Source organism: Mus musculus, chromosome 13, assembly GCF_000001635.26.
Source record: "Mus musculus strain C57BL/6J chromosome 13, GRCm38.p6 C57BL/6J".
NCBI classification, from domain to species: Eukaryota; Metazoa; Chordata; class Mammalia; order Rodentia; family Muridae; genus Mus; species Mus musculus.
In genome coordinates, this window is record NC_000079.6 from 85,267,919 (window position 1) to 85,291,547 (window position 23,629).

Sequence of the window (23,629 nt, forward strand, 5' to 3'; positions counted from 1 at the left end):
AATTATGGTAATATGCTACTCACAAATTTGAAAAGTTAGATGAAGCATACTCATCCTTTGAATATATAATCTTCCTATACTCACATGAGAAAAAGATAATCTTCGTGTATTTAAAACAATTAAATAAATAATATTTCAATACTGAATACACCAGGCCCATATATTGTTCATTAGTAAATGTTAGCTAACATTTATGAAAAATAATTATTTATACAACAATTTATGTGTTAAAAAATACCAGTGTGTCTAATGTCTTGTTTCTTTTAAGACACTCTAAAGATAAAAAGAACACAGAACTTAGAGATCTAAAACTACATGAAATATGATAAGTAAACATTGTCAGTGTTTATTATTTCTATATGCATGGAGTGGAAGGTAAGTCCCTTTGCTAGCCACACTGTTTAGAAGCACACTGTAAAGAAAATAAGTTCTCACATTGAAAAATGAGCATTATGGTAAACTATTCTATTACTATAAATCAAGATTTCATCCTAAGAACATTTCTTTGGAATAACTGTTATGTAGTATTTTTTTGATAATAATTGTATTATATTTTTATAGGCTACAGCCTACTCACTAAAGAGAGAAGTGAACAAAAAGATATACATAAAAATTGTGGAAAAAGAATGTCATTGTTTTATATATTTATCTCTTAGTTAACAGTAGGAACATTAGTGTAAGGATATTGTGCATAATACATTGCCGGCACTATAAAATCACTACAACAACAAAACTAGTATACTATATACTATGATTTGGATGAGATTCCCTCAAGGGTTCTAAAGGTTTGACATTAGAGGGGCTATAGACAGACCTCAGGCTAGCATACACAAGGCCCTATTGCCCAGCACTGAAAAGGGGTAAAGTGGCAGACCCTTTTAGAAATGAAACCTGGGGGAAAATACTGGGTTCACTGCTCACTGGAGTCACTTCACCTGAACGGGATTAATTTGAGTCTTAGCGGTAGTTATCTCCTGAGTGTACTTTTCTAAAAGTGTGGCCACCATGTTGTTTGACCCATTTTACAAAAAGCCATTTCTCTCCCCTTGGTCTGTCGTTTTGTGTGATAAGCTACCAGGATTTCCAATACCAGCATACAGATAGAACAGTCCAATCCTGAACTTTCACTCTCTAAAACCACTACCTAAGTATATTTAAAATTTATCTTTTGTTTAAAAAGTATCCATCTCCCAAATACTCTGTGACAGCAACAGAAAACAAATTAAAACACTATACAATGTAGCAATTGAGTTTTGCTGTGTTTTCCCCTAGTTAAATGAAAATGACTCTACACAACAACAACAAAAAGTACACATGACTCTGGCTGATTTACTGTCACTTGGAAGCAACCAAGATTTCTTTCAGTAGCTCAATAAAATTAAACTAAAATTAAACTAGGGTACATCCAGATAATGAAAACTAGTCACTGTTAAAAAGAAATATACTACCCAGTTGTGAGAACATGGAAAAATATTAAGTTCACATTAAGAGAAGCAATCTCATCTAAAAAGCTATGGGCTATATAATTAGATCATTATGACACAATGAAAAAGCAAAACCACGGAATCAATACAAATATCAGTGCCTACCAGAAGTCATGGAACATCTCATACTATATCCTATGCAATCAAGTTCTAATATATGTAACCCATTAACATAACAGCAGGTGTTATGTTAATCAACAACCTAAATTCAACTACAATGTAAGATACAAACCACAAGACCACTTTGAAAAAGAAATAAAAACCTGAGAAAACTATTCTAGGTTAAAGAGAAAGTAAAGAAATGTGGGAAGTAAATGTGACTTTTTTTTTTTTTTTTTGTAATTGGTTTTTGATAGATACAGGGTTTCTCTATGTAACCCTGGCTGTCCTGGGACTCCATTTGTTGACCAGGCTGGCCTCAAATTCATCCACCTGTCTTTGCCTCCAGAATACTCGGATTAAAGGCAAATGCCAACACCACCCTGCTGATATTAAAAACTTTTAATACCATTTTAGAAACAATTAAAAAATCTGAATATTATATTAATTTTATGATTATGTTTAACTACTAAGGTTTTCTTATTCTTATTACATAGTGAAATAGTTGAGATTTTTAAGACAAGAGTTTAAGATATAATCACTACAATTAGTTTTGGCATAGATAATACATATATGCATAATGCCAAGGTTATTATTCAAGTATGACATAAAGTATATTATTAAGTATTTTTAAAAGTTTTCAGCAAATTTAAAAATTTTTAACATAAAATTTATAAGGGACGAACCCAAAGAAGATAGGAACTCCACAAGAAGACCAAAAGCAGTCAACTAACCTGGACACTAAGGGGCTCCTAGAGACTGAACCACCAACCAAAGAGCATACAAGGGCTGGACTTAGGCCCCACTGCACATATGTAGCAGATGTGCAACTTGGTCTTTATGTGGGTCCACCAACAACTAGAGCAGGGGCTTACCCTGACATTGTTGCCTGTCTGTGGGTTGGCTGACATTGTGCCTCCCTTAACTGTGATTCTTGTCTGGGCTCAGTAGGAGAAGATGTGCCTAGTCCTGCAGAAACTTAAGGTGGCAGGGTGTGTTGGTTCCTGGGGAGGGACCTCCTCCTTCTCAGGTGAAGGGGATAAGGGTGAGAGTACTGGCAAGAGACCCTGTGAAGGGGGGAATGGAAAGACTGGAGGGGGAGAACTTGCAATCAAGATGTAAAGTGAATTAATTAATTAATGGGAAAATATATGGGGGACTTTGCTTATGCAGTCTTCATAAAAGCATGAGTAACTCGTGTACAAAATGAATACTAACAATAAAATAGCTGCACCAAAAGGGTTTCATTCTTAGACTGAAGAAGCACACTGGTTTGAATGCATCACTGAATGCAACCTAACTCTCGATAAAACTGCAGTTTCTAAGAGTTATTATCTAAATTAGTACCATCAGACAGGCTGCTGCCAGGTCTTTTTTTTTAACCACAAAGTTTCTATAATGTGTCACAAATCAACTTCACTGACATATGTAAGGTTAATTTTCTAAAAATATATTTTATACTTATTGTTTTGAACAAAATTTGGTTTGGTTGTTGTTGTTTTCCAGTTAATCATAGTACCTTTATGCTGTCCTGTTAGTCGGAAGAATGAAGGTTTATCCCACAATCACTGTAGAAGTTGGGTATTTCAGACATGAGAAGCAGACAATGGAGAGAGATAAAACTCCCCAATTTGTAGAAAAAGCAGTAGAGCACGCAAGAAACAGCTTACTAAAGGAGAGGTTAAGGTGACACTGTTTTGCTGAACACACAAGCCTCAGGGTAAACAGGAAATCAAAGGAAAGGACTATAAGTAGGATGCAACACCATTTGTACAATTTGTCTGCATCAAACGGTTCAAGGATAGTCACAAAAGGGTTTCAAGAAGGAGTCTAAGACTGTACAAGATCATTCTGGAAATTCATATAAAGTTTTTTTAATATAAAGTTTTTTTAATTTTACGTAACTGATTTCTGCCAACATTTGTTTTAAGTAGACAAAATTAGAATGAGACTAGAACACATCACAAGTAATAACTGTAAAAGGCGTTCCTTAAACTTTAGGCTTTCTTTTTAGACTTATATCATGTAGTATTTCAGAAAGCCTTAATTTTTACCTAGGTTGAAATAAAAATATTGATCAAGACCCATGTTAGTTGGTTGACGAAAAAGATAGGATCAAGGAGAAAATTTGCATATTATTCCAAAAGGAATAAAGAAAAGTAGTGTTTGAAACAAAAATAACTGATTGGATTGATATAGAAAAGAGAGACACATATCTAACATATAAAACAAAAGTAAAATTATCTTGAAAACGTAAAAGGATTATAGATCTCCCACATACCCTCATCACAATATGTAAACCTTTCTGTGGCATTCCAAACAGAGTAAGCATCTATATTATTGTATTTTTTTCTTCTACTGATTTTCCCACAGGTACATAAGATACAGAACATGTCCACAAAACTTAGTACTAACTGGTCCAAAAGCTAACGTTGCTCCTCAGTGATCTAAGATTCTGTGAAATTCTGATACTAAACTAATCCATGTTTTTGTTGTCACTCAAACACAACTGATCTGAGGAAATAAATAAGCTCACTATATACTGATCTGCTTTATACACAAAAAGAAACAAACGTGTTAGAGTGAAATAAGGTATCTAAAAATTTCTATAAGCTGCTGCTCAATACATAATTAGACCTGTCTCAAAACAATGACATAGAACAAAAAGAAACAAATAATTATATCCTATCTTATCAACAAAACTGGCACTTAACAAGATTAACAAAGGGAAAGATAAAAATTATCAACACTAGGAGTAAAAGAGTATCATTATATACCAATTTTTCAGAAGATAATTAACATAGATGAATGCTATCAATAGCTAAAAAGCTAAGTAATAATAAATAATAATAAATATTATGTTAACAAATGATAAATATAAGAAATAATAATAAATAGCTAAATAATAAATAATATATGCTACCCATGAAAATATAAGGACCTGAGTTCTAGCCACATTAAATAATAATTTTTCTAAGCTGGGCACATTGGCACATATACTATAAGCAGGTGCTTGGGGGAAGTCAGAAACAGGCTGACTCCAGGCTCATTGGCTGGCCAGCCACCCTAAGCTACTTGTAGAGTCCCAAGCCAGAAAGAGACACTGTCTCAAAAAACAAAATAAACTGTTCCTAAGAAAGTATATAAGATTGTTGTCTGGATTCCACTGCACACACACAAACACACACACACACAAGCCTATATTCATCCATTCATATATACATACTCACACACAGGAATTAGAGAATTGTATAATTATATATTCATAAACTAAACCAAATAGAATATAAATGCATCAAAAATCATGCAACAAAAATAAGATGATAGTTTACATTCATATTAAATTCCTAATTCCAAACTTTTTTTAAAAATCCAGAGCCAGATAGTGTCACTGATGAATTTTACCAAATATCTAAAAATCAATCAATAGAAGTACTTCATAAACTTCCAAAAAATGCAAGAAAGAAAATGTCTTCTCCATATTATGAGATCAGAATTATTCAGTCACTAAGTGTTACAAGAATGCTGCCATTATCTTCAAAATTTACATAACAAATCTATGTGACTTATTCTAAGCATAAACTCTTAGACTTAACATTACAAGCACCTTCTATAAAAAGCCTGACTTGTCCGATGCTAGCAAAGAAAGTGCTTGTTCTAAAAGAGAACCCATCAAGAAGAGGCAAAGACAACCTACAGGCTGAAAGAAAATCTTTGTGAAGCATATACACAAAAAGCAAGTAACTAAAATTTTGGGAAAAAAATGTTTATATATATATATATATTGAAACTTAACAAAAAAAATTCTAAGCCTAAAAGAGAATTTTTTTAAATGGCAATCAAGGTGGCTCAGTAGGTAAAGGCACCTGCTACCAAACCTGACAATCTGATTTTGACACCTACGACCTACACAGTGAAGAGAGAACCAACTCCCACCGGTTGTCTTCTGAATTTTCCTTGTGCAACATGGGACCTAAATGTACTCACACCTGAAAGTAAAAATGTAATTTAAAAATTGAGTTTTTGTTTTAAGTAACAGTACTAGAAATAAAAAACCACTAGAAATGGGACAAAGATATTTCACTAGAGAGAATATATAGGTAGCAAATAAGCTCCTGAAAATATTTAACACTGTTAGTCATTAGGAAACAGTTAATTGAAACCCTAATGAGTTATCATGAACATTTATCACAAAGTCTAAAATTAACAGAGTGATACTAAATGCTGATGAAGATAGAGAGAAACAGGATCATTTGTGTATTGCTGGTGGGATTAAAAAAACAATAAAGCAGAGGCTAAAGAGATAGATTAGCAAGAGATAAAGCAAGAGGCTAAAGAGATAGGTAGCAAGAAGACTTTAGTTCAGATCCCATAAATCACACCAACAGTCAGGCATGGCTGTGAGCATCTATAACCCACTGTGCTGTGACTGGCAAAGAGAGAAGGACTGCTGGGACTTGCTGGTGGACAGACTAGCTCCAGGTTCAGTGGGACTCCCTGTAGCAAGGGAATAAGGCAGAGTGTGATACAATAGGACACACAAAGAAGGGATGTAGACATGCTAGAAAACAGAGGGCAGCTTCTTACAGAAAGCAAACATGCACTTACCACAGAATGCAGAAACTGTATTCATGGACATTTATTTAATATAACAAGAAATTTTGGCTTACAGCAGCATTTTTTCATAGTAGCCTAAACTAAAAGGAGGCAAATGTTCACCAGTGACTGAATGGTTACATTGTTACATTTGTACCTTTTGTAAATACCACAATACTAATTGGCAATGAAAAAAAACAAAATATTGGTATATTCAACAGCATTGTTGAAGCTGGACAGCATTTTCCTGAGAGACAAATGTCAATGTTAAACATACTAGGGTTCCATTTATATAGCCTCCTTTAAATGAAAAAATGAAAAGCAGTTAAGTAGTTGCCAGAGGTTATGGAAAAGTATGAGAAGGAGGGAAAGGTTAGTCACACAAGAACATCACAAGCAGCCTGGTGATGACAAAACTATTCTCTACTTCTAGTGTGGTGATAATTACATATACCTACGCATGTAACAAAACTGAACAGGACTAAATATACATGTACATAGCTAAGGAAACATGAGTAAGTGGATTATGTTAGTTTCTTGGTTTGATGCTGTACTTTAGTTACATAAAATATTACTACTGCAGCACAGTCAAACCCTGCACACCCTTCTCCTCTGTTTGCAGGTTCTCCCTGACCCCGCCCATCCATGCACCCTGCTAGATTTGGCTCCCAGGTCCCCATCCAGTGCCCCACCTTAGTCTGGCCACCTAGGCCTGCTCAGAAACCAAATTCTAGGCTCCCACCAAGACTGGTCCTGCCTACCCAACTCACAGTCCACTCTGATGCATATCCAACCTCTCCACCAAGCCAGATCTACCACCAGTCTAAGATTAGACCACACCAGCCCAGCCTCCTGTCAACCTAACTTCATTCTACCCAAACAATTCACCAACCAGACTCAATCCCCACAAGCATCCTCTCTTCTGACCTAACCAGCTCTGTCCATATCAAACTTAGAACTAATAAAGGAACTTCACGTGGTCCAGATCTCATCTCCAAATTAGGAACAATATGAAATCTCAAGCCAGTATCGCTCTCCAAAATCTACCATTTCTGTAGAAATGTCAATCAAATGAGAATTATCCAAGAGACAGAATTTTAGAAAAATCACAAGCTTCATCCAAAAGAAAAAAAAAAAATTCAAGAAGCTTAAAGAAGAAACTCACACACACAATGAATTAATTAATTTAAAAAACAGCCCACCGAAATTAAGAGGAAGAACTTAAGGAAAATGAACACTTGAGTTATGCTCAAGAAATCACATGGAGATTGATGGGGGTAACAAAGACAGGATAGGACTTAGAAAAGAACTCAATAAAGATATAAACTATGAAGAAGGCTCAAGCTAAAATGAAGATGGAACTGAAAAACCCAAAATCCAACTAGAAAACTCAGAGGAAGACTACCGGAGGCTTAAAAGAGTCAAGTACAAGTAGCATTCTAGATTCTCATAATCAAGAATAAGTACAAATATCATAAGTTGCAAATGTAACTTTTATTCTCCTATAATAATTGTTGTCTCCCTGATCTGCTAACCTAGACCTAGTCCTGGAAGCTTCCAGCCTCCATACAATCTTATTTAGGCCTAGAATATTTCTAGCCTCTGAGACTTAATGCTGAATAACCTCACCCTGTCTTATTCTTTCTGAACTCTGTTGGGCTAGTTCAACTCTGCTGTTCTGGTTCAAACACCTCTCCAAGCTGACTGACCTGGCTTCTTTCTTAGCCACTGAATGAATTACTTTGCTTGGCCTCATATTAACTGTAGTAATATGTTCTAATCTTCTGCCTTCTTCTCATTTCCTGGCTCATTCTGTCTTCACCTAAGTCTAGTTTACTCTCTCTTCAACCAACCTCTGTAAAACTCTCCTTGAAAAACTGGCTCCTTTCTCTCTCTGCATTATTCCCTCAAGTAGCTTCCCTTTCCTTTCTCTTGAGAAGTGGGCATATTCTATTCTGTCAAATCTTTCTTTCTCTGATTCATCACTTTGTCTTTCAAGGATGAGTGCTTCCTTCTACAACTAATTTTACCTTCATTGTTTGGGATTAAAGTGTATACTAAGGACTGAGCCAAACCACAATTAGAAACAGGTTTATTCAGGTAAGTAACAAACAAACAAAACAAAACAAAACAAAAAACAAAAACAAAACACCTCAGAGTTTACAGCATGATCAAATATCCTGCAACATAAAGTGAAGGTCAGTGTTTGAGGACTTTTAAAAATGTGTTTTGCCTAAGGTCATACTTACTCTTCTAAACTGTCACTGCAGACGAGTGATACATATATATTGTAAAAGAAATAATTAATGTACTATTATCACCTAAAAAGTAAGTGTTTGCTATTACATAAATAATACTATTTTATAAGATTTCTCTGGGTAAACACCAAAAGCACTGCAAACTCTGGACTGAGACATTCCTTCAAATGAAGTAGTTTTATAATGTTATATCATGTGTTCTTTTTAAGCTAGCTTGTATTTCTAATAATTCCCATTTGTGAAGTGTACCAATCTCTCTTTTTTACTCATTCTCTACACAAACACACACACACAGACACAGACACACACACACACACACACACACACACACACACACAGCCTCTCTGTATGTTCTCTATAAAACAGTGACCCTCCTTGTTTCATTTGTGCTCTGTGATATATGTGCTCTGAGGCCAGTGCCCTCAGTAGCCCACTCTGGGGATGCAGGATAAGCTGGATCCTTCTCAAAGTTCCAACCACAATAAATTACATCACATTCATTGCATATTCTTCATTGAAATGAGGATTAACTAACTTTGGAATAACATTAGAAAAAATAAAACTCAAAATACCTACACGTAGAATGAATCAAGCAGAAGACAAAATATCAGGCCAGAAAGATAAATAAAGGATCTAAACCAAATACACAAGAAATAGGAGATTAAAAAAAATAAATACATAAATATATAAAATAAAAATAAAAATAAATTTATAAAAGGAATGAAGCATACAGGAAATATAAGCCACCATGAAAAGATCAAACTTCAAAACTACAGGCACAGATTTATGAGAAGAATCCCAATTAGTGGCATAGTTCATAACCTCGAAAAGATCTTAAAAGGAAACAACCCCAAATTAAGGGGAAAGCATACACATACTTATACAAGAGGTACAGAGAGCACCAAACAGAACACACTGTCACTCTAACACCATGTAAAGATACAACAATATCCCATATGAACATAGGCTCAATAATATTCAATACAGATTATACAACATGAGCAAGTTGGCTTTTATCCCTTAGTATAGAGATGGTTCAACATACATAAGCCAAAAAAAAAAGAAAAAAAAATTTAAGGCACATAGATTTAAAGACAAAAAAAATCACATGATCAAATCAACAGCTGCAGAATGGGCCTTTGAAAAACCCAACACATCATGATAAAAATCCTAGAGAATGTAGAACTAGAAAAAACATACCTCAGTATAATAAAAAGCTCTACATGGGGAACCTACAGGCAATATAATCCTAAATTGAAAAAAGCTTTTAAAATTCCCACTAAAATTAAAAATAAAACAGGATTCCCACCATCTCCACTCCTTTTCAAAATTGTGTTTGAAATGCTTGCTGGAGCAACAAAGCAACAAACAGAAAATTAAAGGGATACAAATAGGGAAAGAAGTCAAAGTTCTATTTATAGATAATACTATACATTAGAGAGTCCAGAAATTCTGTCAGAAAATTTCTAGAAACTAAAAATAAATTTGCAATGTGGCAAGATACAGAATCAACTGTCAACAGCTTTTCTATAAACCAATAAAAAACACGCAGAAGGGGGCCAAGGGCACGCACACTACCATTCATAATAGCCTTAAAGAAAATAAAATATCTAGGAACAACCTAACCAAGGAAGTGATCGACTTCTACAATGAAACGTTGAATCTCTGAAGAAGCTAGAGATAGACACAAGAAAACAAGACAACTCATGCTCGTGGATTAGTAGAATTAACATTGTCAAAATGGCCATCATATCAAAAAGCTATTTACTGAACCACTGAAGCTGCTAAAAGAAATAAGCAGTACTCTTCATAATAATAGTGTAGGAAATGAATAGGGTTCCATTAATCCAAGAATTAAGACCAAAAATTAACAAATAGGCCATCATGAAACTTCTGTACAACTATATATACATATACATACATACATAAAATCAATCAACTGGGTGAGGAGGAATCCTACAGAATGTGAGAAAATCTTTGTCAACTATTCATATGATAGTGGGTTTACGTCAAAAATGTATAAAGAACTCAAAAAAACAAAAGTCAAAACAAATGACCATTCAGAAGTGGGCCTAGGATCTGAACAGAGAATTTTCAAAAGAAGAAAAAAGAACAGTTAGGAAATATCTTTTAAAATGTTCATCATTGGTAAGGGAAACACAAATCAAAACAACTTTGAAAGTTCATCATATCCCAATCAGAATGGCAAAGATCAGCAAAAACAAAAGATAACAAAAACTGGAGGGATGTGTGGGAAAAGGAACTGCCATTCACATTTGATGGGACTGCATACTTGTCCAGACACTGGAAGTCTCTGTGGATAATTCTCAAAAATCTAAAAATTCATCTGCCATACCAGCTAACTCCTTGGATTATTCTTAAAGAACACACAAAGAACATGACACTTCAAAGATAACTTTGTTCATCCATGTTCATTACTGCTAACTGTACAACAGCTAGGAAATCTAATCAACTTAAATTCCTGCAACCAACAGGGATAATGAAAATATGGTACATATGCTATATAATACTATGTAGCTGTAAAAAAATTAAATTATGAACGTTGCAGATAAATGAATAGAACTAGAAAAGATTATATTGAGTGAGGTATCACAGATCCAGAAATCCAAAGGTCATATTGTTCTTTCAGTAGAGGCTCTAATGAGCCAAATTTTCAGATATGACTGCATATGTATATCTGGGGGTAACTGTAAAAACCAATTAAGTAAAAGGGACCACTGCCAAGGTAGGGAGGTGGTGAAGCAATAGAGAGGCAGAGCTGGGTACAAGTGATTAGACTGGGGAACAAGACAAAAGGCAGACCTCTGATTTAGAGAAGGGTTAGGGAGATAAATACAGGAGGAGGAGAGAAAAGTGCAAAATAACAGTAACAATGTTGAAAAGTTACAAAGAATCATACTACTATCTACCTAAAACCAGAAAAACCCTATAATGCTCATGTATACTCTCATCTGAGCTGGCAGTATTCCCTCCAAGGGCTAAAGATTATCTAACAAAAACCCAACAGCAGGCATGAAAAGCCCTCCTTTGAGTTGTTAGTCTAACTTGTCCCAGACTCCTAAAACATCACAGGCTACTGCTATTGATTAAGTCTCTACTACTGAAGACACCCTGCCCTTTACATGAAGTATACAGAAAGCTTAATCTGGAACTGACTTGAAATACTTCTCTTGAGTACTAGCTTTCATGGTAGTTCCAAAAGACACAATGCAGCGTCCACAGCTGGAAAGCAACCAACAGACCTACCTATCCATGAGACCTATGAACCACATCAGTACCGAGTATGGAACAACAGCCCTAAGGCTACAGTAGTAGTATGCATACCTTGGAGGCAACTAACAGCTCTCTAATTGGACTTAAGGCCCACTCAACATGCAATCATGCCTAGTACTTGAAACCAAGCCAACTATCCAGGGCTAGTGAAGTCATGAATCTTGGAAGAGAATCTACAATCACCACTTTACAACATAATCCCCAACAACATTCTAAATAGTTGTTCTCAAATGGGCAGTAAGTGTAGTTCTTATCCCTCTTCATGGAGACCTCTCTTTGCAACACAGACCATTACAAAGAACCATAATCAATCTAAATGTAGAGCTGTGGAGCCTAGTCCCAATCTATACCTCTATAAACCATCTCCTGAACCTAAGGCTCAGGGAACATTGCTGAAGAGGGGAAAAGCTCTAAGGTCAGAGTTTGCTGTGAGACTGTGTCTTCTAGGAATGTTAGAAGCTACACCCCATAAAGTCTCACCAACATAACTGCCTAAACCTGAACTGAAAAATAACAAGAGCAGGTGTGCTAATGTCAATGAGGGAAAGCCCAGCAGGCCTCAACCTTACACAGAGAATACAGGCAACTAAGGAATGTTGAGAGGGAGAAAACAAACCTTCCTCAAGGAACTAGCATACCAACTGTTTATCCCATACCACGTGATCAGTCCTGCAAGCATATATATACAACTAAGATTATACAAATGAGCAGGTCACATTTATGTACTTAGAAATATATATGTATATAGATATATATATTTATGTAACAACAATTACTTTTAAAAAAAAGCCATGAATGTGAAAGAGTGCAACAGGGTTACATGGCAGGGTCTGGAGGGAGGAAAGGGTATGTGAAATGATGTGATTTTATCATAATCTCCAGAAACAAAACAGTTACTTTCAAAAAGCACAGAACCAAAAATAATAATAATAATAATAATAATAATAATAATACAGAGATTAAAAAGGTGATTGCTACCACTCAGCTATTAAAAACAATGAATTTATGAAATTCTTGGGCAAATGATGTATCTGGAGGATATCATCCTGAGTGAGGTAACCCAATAACAAAAGAAGTCACTTGATATACACTCACTGAAAAGTGGATAGTAGCCCAGAAACCTAGAATATCCAAGATACAATGTGCAAAACACAAGAAAATCAAGAAGGAAGACCAACATGTGGATACTTCATTCCACCTTAGAATAGGGAACAAAATACCCATGGAAGGAGTTACAGAGGCAAAGTTTGGAGCTAAGACGAAAGGATGGACCATCCAGAGACTACCCCACCTGGGGATCCATCCCATAATCAGCCACCAAACGCAGACACTATTGCATATGCCAGCAAGATTTTGCTGAAAGGACCCTGATATAGCTGTCTCATAGGAGGCTATGCCAGTGCCTGGCAAATACAGAAGTGGATGCTCACAGTCACCTATTGGATGGAACACAGGGCCCCCAAAGGAGGAGCTAGAGAAAGCACCCAAGGAGCTGAAGGGGTCTGCAACCCTATAGGTGGAACAACAATATGAACTAACCAGTATCCCCGGAGCTTGTGTCTCTAGCTGCATATGAATCAGAAGATGGCCTAGTCGGCCATCACTGGGAAGAGAGGACCCCTTGGTCTTGCAAACTTTATATGGCCCAGTACAGGGGAACGCCAGGGCCAAGAAGTGGGAGTGGGTGGGTAGGGGAGTAGGGCAGAGGAAGGGTACAGGGGACTTTCAGGATAGCATTTGAAATGTAAATGAAGAAAATATCTAATAAAAAATTGAAAAAAAAAAGGTGACTGCTTTGTTGTTGTTTTGGTTTTTTGTTGTTGTTTTGAGACAAGATCTCAATATGTAGCTCTGGCTGTCCTAGAACTCACTGTACAGACTAGACTGGTCTCAAGTCAGAGACTGCCTGCCTATGCCTCCTAAGTGCTGGGATTATAGACATGCATCACCATGCCTGCCTCAGTGATGCTTTCTTAGTGTCACGTTAACGTACAATCAGTCACCTCACGAGAAATGCTAGCTTAAAGAGTGAAAGATCAATATTTTGATAGTACAGGACATAGGATATGATTCTGTTATAATAAGGTACTTAGCAGTGAGCTCAGTAGTTACACCTACAAAAAAAATACAAGCGTTAAGAGGAATCTTTCTAAGTCCTTATACTCGGTTGAGGCACATAAATTAGATAATGAAGATGTTAAAAGTTAAGACTGAGGATGGTAAAATGACTCAGCCTGTAAAGACACCCAGCACTCAACCTGCTGACCTAAGTTCAATCCCCAGGGCTCACATGGTAGTAAGAAAGAAGCAGCTCCTACAAGCTGTCCTCTGATCTTCATTCGCGAGCTATGGTGTGTGTACACCCATAAATGCAAACATCCACACAAAAATAGGAAAACATTTAATTAAAAAATTTATACCCCCACACAGATTAAATCGCATTCTCAGACATCATCCAAAAAATTCCTTTGCACAATGAACACAGTTAATGCAGAAAATCACAACTGGTCCAAGTATAGAGAATATGTGTCTGTGAAGTGCTCAGCCATATATCAGTTATCTGTATCATAAACCTCTCCATGACTCAGAGAACATCCTAGAACAGAGGATGGAAAGAGGCAGAGGTCAGGGGAAGACTGGGGCAAAATGTTATCGTCTGGGCATGACAGGACTGCTGACTGAATCATAAACTCAAAGTAGCTATGGCTGCCTGCAAACAATCAGGAGAGGCAACATTCTGGTAGAGTGGTACCCACCTCTAGCAACTATTGACAGCTGACACCTTCTGGTAAAGAAAGGGTCAGATCTCGTTAAGGACGTGGTCCCTGGTAGGTCAGCCATGCTCTAGTGGATGGCATGACGCCTATGCATATATGGGCATCACAAATAAAAATCAATAGACTGAAAGGAGGCATAAAATTGACAAAGAATGGAGGTGGATCTAGAAGTAGTTAAGGGAAGGAGTGTAAGGCATCAAACTGCATTGTATGCATAAATGAAATTCTTGAAAGTGAAAAATAATGTAATAAAAGATTAAATGTTAAAACACAAAATACAGAAAATTTGCTGTAGTAATATCCCACCCATAGGAGCTACTATAATCATGTGAAGGGTCTTCATATATTAACAGTCATGAACTTAAGTTTATTTCCATCTTTTAACACAGACATAATCTACTCCCATACTACCATGAATGTGCCATATCTTGTCAATGCAGACATAGCCAAAATAGAAATGTCATTGACTCACACAAAAAAAAAAAAAAAAAAAAAAAAGGAGGGGGGGTAAAATAAGACAAACTTTTACTTTCCTACAGTGAAAACTGGAATAAAATGATAATTCTTTTCTCAAACAATGTTTATTTAATCAGCTCCAAAAATCATCCAAACCAATTTTAAAGTGTAGAATTAACCATGGTTTACTTCAGGTTGCCATTAAAAAAGAAAGAAAGAAAAAGAAAGCAACAACAAACAAAACTCCAGTCTCGGTGGTATTGTATGACCGTTCTGCAACCTAGAAATTAAAAGACCAAGGTGCTAGCAAAATTGGCTTCTCTCTTTACACATGGTAAACTTCTCAGTACCCTAACATAAACTATCATCTGTATGTGCACACACCCAGCATCTCTACCTAAAAGCCAGCAGTCCTGCTGGAGTTGTAAGCCATGCTATTTATGCTCTTATTTAATATAATTTACCACTTTACAGGCTCTATCTGCAAATAAGTCACACTGAGGATTAATTAGGGCCTCAAGATGAACATTGGTATTCACTCCAGAATACCAATGACAGGTAGCTAGCTTTGAGGTATTATCAATGTTTAAAGTGTGTGTGTGTGTGTGTGTGTGTGTGTGTGTGTGTGTGTTCTCTGTCATACACTGGGACAAGGAAGAGAAGAGAAGAGAAGAGAAGAGAAGAGAAGAGAAGAGAAGAGAAGAGAAAGAAATGTTGAGTATCCCTAATCTAAAATACCAAATATTTAAATGGATTTAAATTCAGGATATTCACGTGATATTTATAAAATTCATATACACATTTCAGAATTTGAAAAAAATGAAATTTGAAATTCTTGCCCCAAATATTTAGGATAAGAAATAATCTGTTTTCTCCATCACTCAGTTCCAGTTCCATCACTCAAGTTTTCCAAGTACTACACATTAGTGTAGCAGCAACTCTCACTGTAGAGTTATAAAAATTAAATAAAACAATCTGTAAGCCACGCAAGATGATAGAACCTGTAATCCCAGAATCAGTAGATGAAACAAGCAAAGGACTAATTCAAAGCCTGGGAAGCTAAGCTACATAGGAAGAAAGGAGGAAGTCATGAATGACTGTGTGTGTGTGTGTGTGTGTGTGTGTGTGTGTGTGTGTGTGTGTGTGTGTGTGTGTGTTTATGTGTGTCTAGCAAATATTACTAAATATAGGGTACTAAGCCTTTGCCTTGTTAACCCTCAAAACAAAACAAAGCCAACAGCTTGATATTCTGACTCACCATTACCTAGTAATGTGAATATAAATAACCTACTCAGAGTCTGTTTCTATACCTGAAAACAGGGTTCCCTCTGACATAATGACTGCTGTATCCTGAATACAATTATCAACTATCAATAGATAGTTGAAAAAGATGAATACAAGTATACAAAAGATAATCACCAAACTTTCGAAAAAAATTAATGAAATTATGGTAAGAAATTCCGATATGCTTCTTTCACTTATTTTCATTATTTTAATTTGTCAATAAATAATATACTCTGAATTTGAAAAGATTACCTATACATTTGTATAGACTAATTTTTATCTTATTTCTCTGAACAATCCTTCATCTTCATCCAATTACATTTCATATTTACACTTTTTCCCCTGTGATTTTCATTTTTTAACTCATTAAAAAATATACAATCACCAAAATGTCTCAAATACTTCTGAAATGTGTTAAAACAAGGAGGTGATAATTAAGCTGTTATAATAACTTTTAAGTCACTCCAAAAAAAAAAAAAAAAACCACACATGTAATTTCAAGGTTCTACACCTATATACCAGTATCTAGACATTCAAATAGTGTACCATAAGTTGCACTGATACACAGTATGCTCTTAAAAACTATTAAGACAACAGAAGCTAAAATGTATATGTAATATTATATGTATATTATATATGTGGTAAGGAATACATAACTGAAAGGCAATTTACCATGTTATACTTATAGAAGCCATTTGTATTTGCTTTGTCTCCTACCCTGTATCTCCCATGAGAAACAAGCTCAGCACTGACAACTATAAGACCAAAATTCTGATCAATCACAAAGATGCTCTATATCCTACAATATCAAATATTCAGCCAAGATTTAATTCGTTAGATGACAATAAACAAATTTATCTTAATTTGCAATTTGCTTGTTTTTTATAAATTATATATACATCAAAGAGCCGTTGAAAATAAATTTCCCTTTGACTGATCATCAACGATTGTTTGACTAGTATACTTATTTTAGATATTTAACATCATGGTAAAAATTGAGCAAAAGGGGGTCAAGAATAGAAAATATTTCAGAAGCCCTGTTCTAAAGCAGCATTTGGGCGTGGCATGTGGTACACACCTACAATCCAAGTACTCCGAGAATCTCTAACCCTGGACCAGCCAGCACCACATTGTAAGAGCTTATCCCAAACAAGTAAATAAAAAAATAAGTAAAACTGTTATTTTAGCCAATGAGGTGGACTTCCCTATAATCTCAGCTGTTCAGGAACTCAAACAGGATGATCACTTGAGCCCAGAAATTCAAGCTCAGCTTGGGCAACATCTCTCAACCTTGATTAAAAAAAAAAAAAAAAAAGGTAATTATAAAATAACTAGCTAACAAGGGTATTTGTATACCAAAAGAATTACTAAACAGTTTTATGAAAAGAAAATTATATTTTTATGGGGGGAGGCTATTTATTGGAAGATAGTAAATAAATGTGCTTTCGAGCTCAAGGTTTGGAGAAAGACCTGGCTTCAAAGAAATAAGGAGAAAAATGACAGAAAAGAACACCTGACAGTTTTATATACTACACACACCCAGGCAAGAGCATCCATACATACTTGAGCACACACCACATACATGTACCATACACACACACACACACACACACACACACACAAATAGAAGAGATGATAATGGAATCACTAACTAGAGCACCTGAGGCTCCTGAACACACACTGAGCTTCCTGGCAACTCAGTGTGGACTGTGATATGAGAATAAATCTTATTTTAAAAAGGAAAAAAGAAGTGGATTTGAATAATTAGTAGTAAATTTTAAAGGCATACTAGAAAATTTGTCTAGGTAGCTCAGTGGCAGATATTCTGTCTACTATGTACAAAGCCCTGGATTTGATTCACAGCACTATAAGAATTATGTACACATGATCCAACAGGTTATACTCAGAAATGTGTGTGTGTTTATGCACATACATACACATATAAATATGTATGTATAAACAAATAAAAAGAGGCATTAAGTAACAATTTTTAAAAAGAGGTCATGGATTTGTAGAAGGGCAGAGAGGAATATGTGAGAGGATTTAAAAGGAGAAAAGGAAAAGAAGTAATTAAATTGTAACCTCAAAAATAACAAATATAGATATATATATACACATATATACATATGACATTTTTAATATGAACACTTAGTAAACTTTATATTTATTCCTAAATATATTTTAAAATAAGGAAAATACTAATAGACTTCTCACAAACAAAATTTTTCCCAAATAATCATGCTTTTTCTTTAAAACTTAGTCTAAAAATCTTATTCAATTTTACTCTCAATGTTAAATTCCTCTTTAAAAGCCTGTTAGAAACTAGAAAGTGAATCTGATGTCTCAAGCCTATTCTATCCCAGTACTTGAGATGCTGAGCAGCTCACCACAAATTCATGGGTAGCTTGGGCTGCTCAGAGAACTGTAGGTCATCTCATACTAGAACGAGAGCCTGTCTTAAAAAACAAAAAAATGACTTTATTAGAAATAATTTAACAGCAATATCCTGGGACTAGAAAGATGGCTCAGCAGTTAAGAGTGCTTGCTGTTCCTATAGAAAAGCAGTGTTTGGTTCCCATCACCCACAGAACTGCTCACAACCACCAGTTACTCCAGGTCTAGGGAACCCGATGCCCTCTTCTGGCCTCTGTCACTAGACGCTGGCACAGCACAAATACATACATGCAGGCAAACACTCATACCCATAAAATAAAATTATTAAAACTTCAAATGGCTTTTTAAAAAACAGACTCTAAATATGCCTAACTCAATTACAAAAATGGCACAATACTTTATTCTTTCAGCATTAAATACTGTATTTTATTATAATAAAAACATAATTGTTTTCAAAAGTATGTACAGTGTGCTGCAATTTTTTAAGCCTTTCAGAACATTTCTGACAGACTGAAATACACAGATACAAATTAGAGAAAAATATTGAATGAAAAGTTATTCTTTGTATCAAATAACATTAAAAGAAACAGGACATCCTTTCACCATACCTGGTTGTATCAAAATAAACCTAAGTTGAAATTTACAAATGCATCAAAAACAAAGCCTTGTGACCAATGCATTTTCAAATTACATTATGATACAATACAATACCCATACTAATCAAAAGTGTACTCGCATTACAAAATGCCTCCCTGGTTATTTTAAAGTCATTTCTTAAGCCTCTTAAAGAAGCTAACCCTCCCAAAGAAAACTTCTAAAGTGTTTAGAAAGTGTCAATATATGAAACGAATCTTTTTTCCCTAATATTCACCAATGCTATTGAAATTCTAAGGGTCAATTATGATTGATATGAAAGATCTATAAAACATTTCTGACCTATTATTACTACTTTCCATCTCAACACTTTCCCTTCATCAAGATCAACCTACAGTTATAAATACATACCCATTTCACTTATGAAAAGAACACTTTTAAGGAGAGAACTCTAACTTTAGAGGGAGAGCCATTTGCCCTGATCATGTCACAATCAACTACCAAATTAATTTCCACTAACAAAATGCTAAAAGGAAAAATATTTAATATATTTAGTGTCATGGATATAATAAATATATAAAACATATTTGCATATTGCATATATTTATATGTAAATAAATAAATCTAATAATTCTAAGGAACAAGTTAGTGTTCAGTCTGGGGGCTCTTAATCACGTCTGTAATTCACAGAACTTTTTTTTTTCTCTCCACTTCTCTAAAGAGATCTAGTGTTTTTATGAATCGCAACGCTTCCAGCAGACATTAAGTAGGAGTTTGCAGCTGCAGTAAAAACAAAACATTCTGACCTATGAATTTGCAACTTACATTAATATAGTCATTTAAATACTTGTACTCAACGCCTCTGACTTCAGCAGGGAGCACTGGAGTTACAATAGACAGCGGTTGCCTTTATAGTGCCAAGTTCTGCTGAATCCCGGACACTATCTCAATTAGGAAGGGGCAGAACCATATCCGGTTCCCACTGAATACAGTTTCCCATGCTTCCCATCTTAAAAACTTTTACGTCTTCCCAAAAGAGCAATAAACATACGAAGACGCCAGGAAGAGTGCCTGTAGGGGAAAATGACTGATCAAATTAAATCCCTATATATGGAACCTGAAACTTCAAAACTTGTCAAACAAATCACAGCGGCAGGAGCACGGTATGTGTCGTTGCCCCTTCTTTCCCACTTCTTACACGGAGCCAGCTTCCACAATCCCTCAACAGCAGTTTGACTTACTGGTTAGTGGGAGGTGCGGTCAGCGGTATGGCCACCTCTTCCTCTTCGTATTCTGGTCCATCCAGGGAGTCACCTTCATCCACGGTCCCCAAACCGGAGCCCAAAGGGGGCAGCTGAGGAGGCGGCGGCAGAGGAGGGAATCCGCCGCCCGGCCCGAGCGTCTCAGCAGGCAAAGACAGAGTCCCCTTGGTGAAAGCGACGTCTCCCGCAGGTCCGGCGGCCGCAGCACCAGCCACGCCAGCAGCAGCACTGCCGGTCAGCGCGGCGCCCCCCAAGACACCGGCCACCGGCCCGGTCCCCAGGAACCCGGACCCCGACGCGGCTCCGCCACCGAGGGCCGCAACCAAGTCGGCGTCCGCCAGCCCGGGACACGGGGCGGCTGCCACCGGCAGGGCCGCGGGTAACTTGACCCGGCACGCTGCCGAGTAGGCGCTGGAGCCCGTGGCCGCGCCGCCGCCGGGGCCCGCCGTCGCAGGGCCGCCTTCCTCACTGCCCGCCTCGGCCGCCATCATGTTGAAGCCCGCTCTCCTCTAGCTACCCTGCCGCCCGGGAGCCCCGGGGGCCAGCAGGCCCGGGCTGCGAGCCGCCCCACCCAGGCGCGTCCCCCTTCAGCTCTCCAGGCAGAGGAAACAACAACAAAAGGAGAGCGCCCGCCGCCGCGCCCCCTCCCCGGGCCACAGCCCCAAGCTCCGCGGCTGCTGGCTGGCTTACGGGAAGCGACGCGGGCAAAAAACCCAGCGCCTGCAGAAACGCTAGGCAAACCTCGCCGCGCACACCCACACTCACGCGCACACATGCACAGGGGCGCCAAACTTCCTGGCTACGCTAAAGAGGAAGGGAAGCCCGCTGCAGCGGCTGAGGCAGCGCCGCCTCGGCCGCCGCCGCCGCCGCGCCTCAACGCCCGGGTTCCGGCCGCCCCCACCGCAGCCACCAGTGGGGCTGCCTATGCCAGAGCCACCGTAGCCTCATCTCCGCCGGCTGGAGTCGGGAGCAGTGGGCGGGGCCGAGGAAGGGGGCGGGCCCGCAGAGCCCGACTCCGCTGCGGGCTACCTGCGGCTCTCCGGAGCGAAACCCGGGAGAGAAAGAAGGGCGGGGCCGGGAAGAAGGGAGGGGCGGAGCGGGGGCTTCTGCGCAGGCGCCTTCCGGGAGCGCGTCCGGACAGAGGAGAAGGAAAAGCAGCCTGGGCAGGAAGCGGCGGGCGCGCGCGGAGGCGTGGCACAGCTTCCCACTGAAGGGTGCGGGACGTGTGGTGCGGCCGTCCCTCCACGCCACCGGGCTCGGTGCAGGCCTACCTCTCACGGCTTTGTTTACAGGGAGAGAAGGAAGATAGCTCATCTCCAGGCCCGAGGGACTGGAGGGACGAGGGGGCGATGAGAAGGAAAGGATGACGCCAGGAAGTCCATTCACTGCTTTGTAACTTGTAGAAAAATGGCCTTAGCTGCCCGTACAGTCGGCAACAAAAATCAAAACAGTATTCATAGTTTATTCCTTTCCGTCGCATGCTATAAATCACCGTATAACTTAGGTGAAATAATTTAAGCCTAGATCCTTGGACCTGAGAAAACAACGGTTGAAAGAAGCCATGGAGAGTATGAAGGTAGAAGTCAATGCTACCATTATATACATAAGTTCTCTTCACCGAATGTCTCCCTCACATGTTTGGCTGTCAGAGAAGGAATGTAGTATTTAGAGGAAAAGTGCCACCGAAGTCATAAACCAATATATTTTGTCCTAGTTTGTATGCAAAAATCTGCAACACATACCAAAGACACACTACATGTCTAAACTTTGACAGATCAATGTCACCCTTTATGAACCCTAGGAAAAAGTTTTATTTCCCGTACTTGTGTGTATATATAAATTCATAAACACATACTCAACTGTTAGAATTATCTTTTCATGTTCCCTGGGGATAGGTTCCAGGGGCCTGTTGAGTTACAAAATTATTATCTTAAATAATTTGGGCACATTTTCCCATTTACACAGTAAATCATCTCTAGCTTATCCACAACTCTTAATATAATCTAAATATCATTTATTTTGTTATTATTAGAATAATGACAAAAATTTATGCAGGTGGAATTTTTTCCAGATATTTTTGTATGTGGCACCCTTGAATCTATAGTTTGCTAATATGAAAGCAGATAGTATATAAGCAGCCATTCATATAGAGAGATCATGCTGGTTGCTTGAAATTTATCCGTGTTAGAAATTTGCCCTTTAGGGTTCATGTACTGTACTAGCTTTTCTGTTCTCCCTGGAAAGTGTCACATTGAATGCAACTGATTATTGATAATACTTTCTCTATTAAGTTTGACCAAGCTAACTTGCTGAGAATAGCAAGAGGCTGAGATAGAATACCAGGGAAAGAGGGAAGGAGTACCATTAAGGGAAATGACAAAGTACAGACAGGACATTTCCATATTCCTGTATACCCAATCTATAACAATCAAACTGATTTCAACAGTAGTAGTGCTTGCCTCTTGTGCAAAGTGTCAGCTGAGAAAGTGAAAGTAAATTGTATAAGGGAGCTAGAAGTCAGCGTTAAACTGACCAATTAGGTGTAAAAGAAATTTTTATCTGAGAATTTCTGAATCAGAAAATGCACCATTTGTGTTTAAATGAGTCCTTCCAGTGATTTTTGACACACTTAATTTGAGTACTACTGTGCTATAACATAGTATACTAATTAAGGAGGCAATATACAGAAACTTGAAAAGCTGTAAAAAGAACAGGTATCATTCATTCGGTGGATGGGTAAAATGTGGGTATTGGTTTGCTAAGGTCTGTATTCTAAACCAGCTAGCAAAGGAGAACAAAATGAAGCAGATTCATAATCGCTAAAATCAAAACGAAATGCTGCTTCTTACAGCAGCCTCCTTAGAGCAGATTTTCTTTTAAATGTACTCTAAAGTCCCAACTACTGTTTAGTTCATGAGCCACAAGTGCAACACCCCAACTTCATATCAACCATCCGAGTTAGAATTCAGGTCTTTGAAATGACTGTTTGGTTATCTATCACCACCTCTATTTATCAATCTTCTCAATTTTTTCTATGCCCTGTTCCTGAAAATTCAGGTCAGGCTCCCAATTCCAATCACAAACTTGCCTTCTCCTTTTCCCAAAATTAGGTAGCACTCAAATATCCACAT

At 37.6% G+C, this 23,629-nt stretch overlaps 1 protein-coding gene across 2 annotated transcripts in view; it reads right to left on the reverse strand.

Annotated features, from left to right (window-relative positions):
• Rasa1 (RAS p21 protein activator 1) overlaps nucleotides 1-21,568 on the reverse strand; it is a 74,788-nt gene extending 53,220 nt beyond the window's left edge. The window contains exon 1 of one of the 2 annotated variants that reach the window (NM_145452.3): nucleotides 20,478-21,568. In NM_145452.3, the coding sequence (NP_663427.2) occupies nucleotides 20,478-20,989 (512 nt within the window). In that variant the 5' untranslated portion in view covers nucleotides 20,990-21,568. The remainder of the gene's footprint in view (nucleotides 1-20,477) is intronic. The other variant, XM_011244518.3, reaches the window with a different exon arrangement.
• Nucleotides 21,569-23,629: the final 2,061 nt, after the last annotated feature.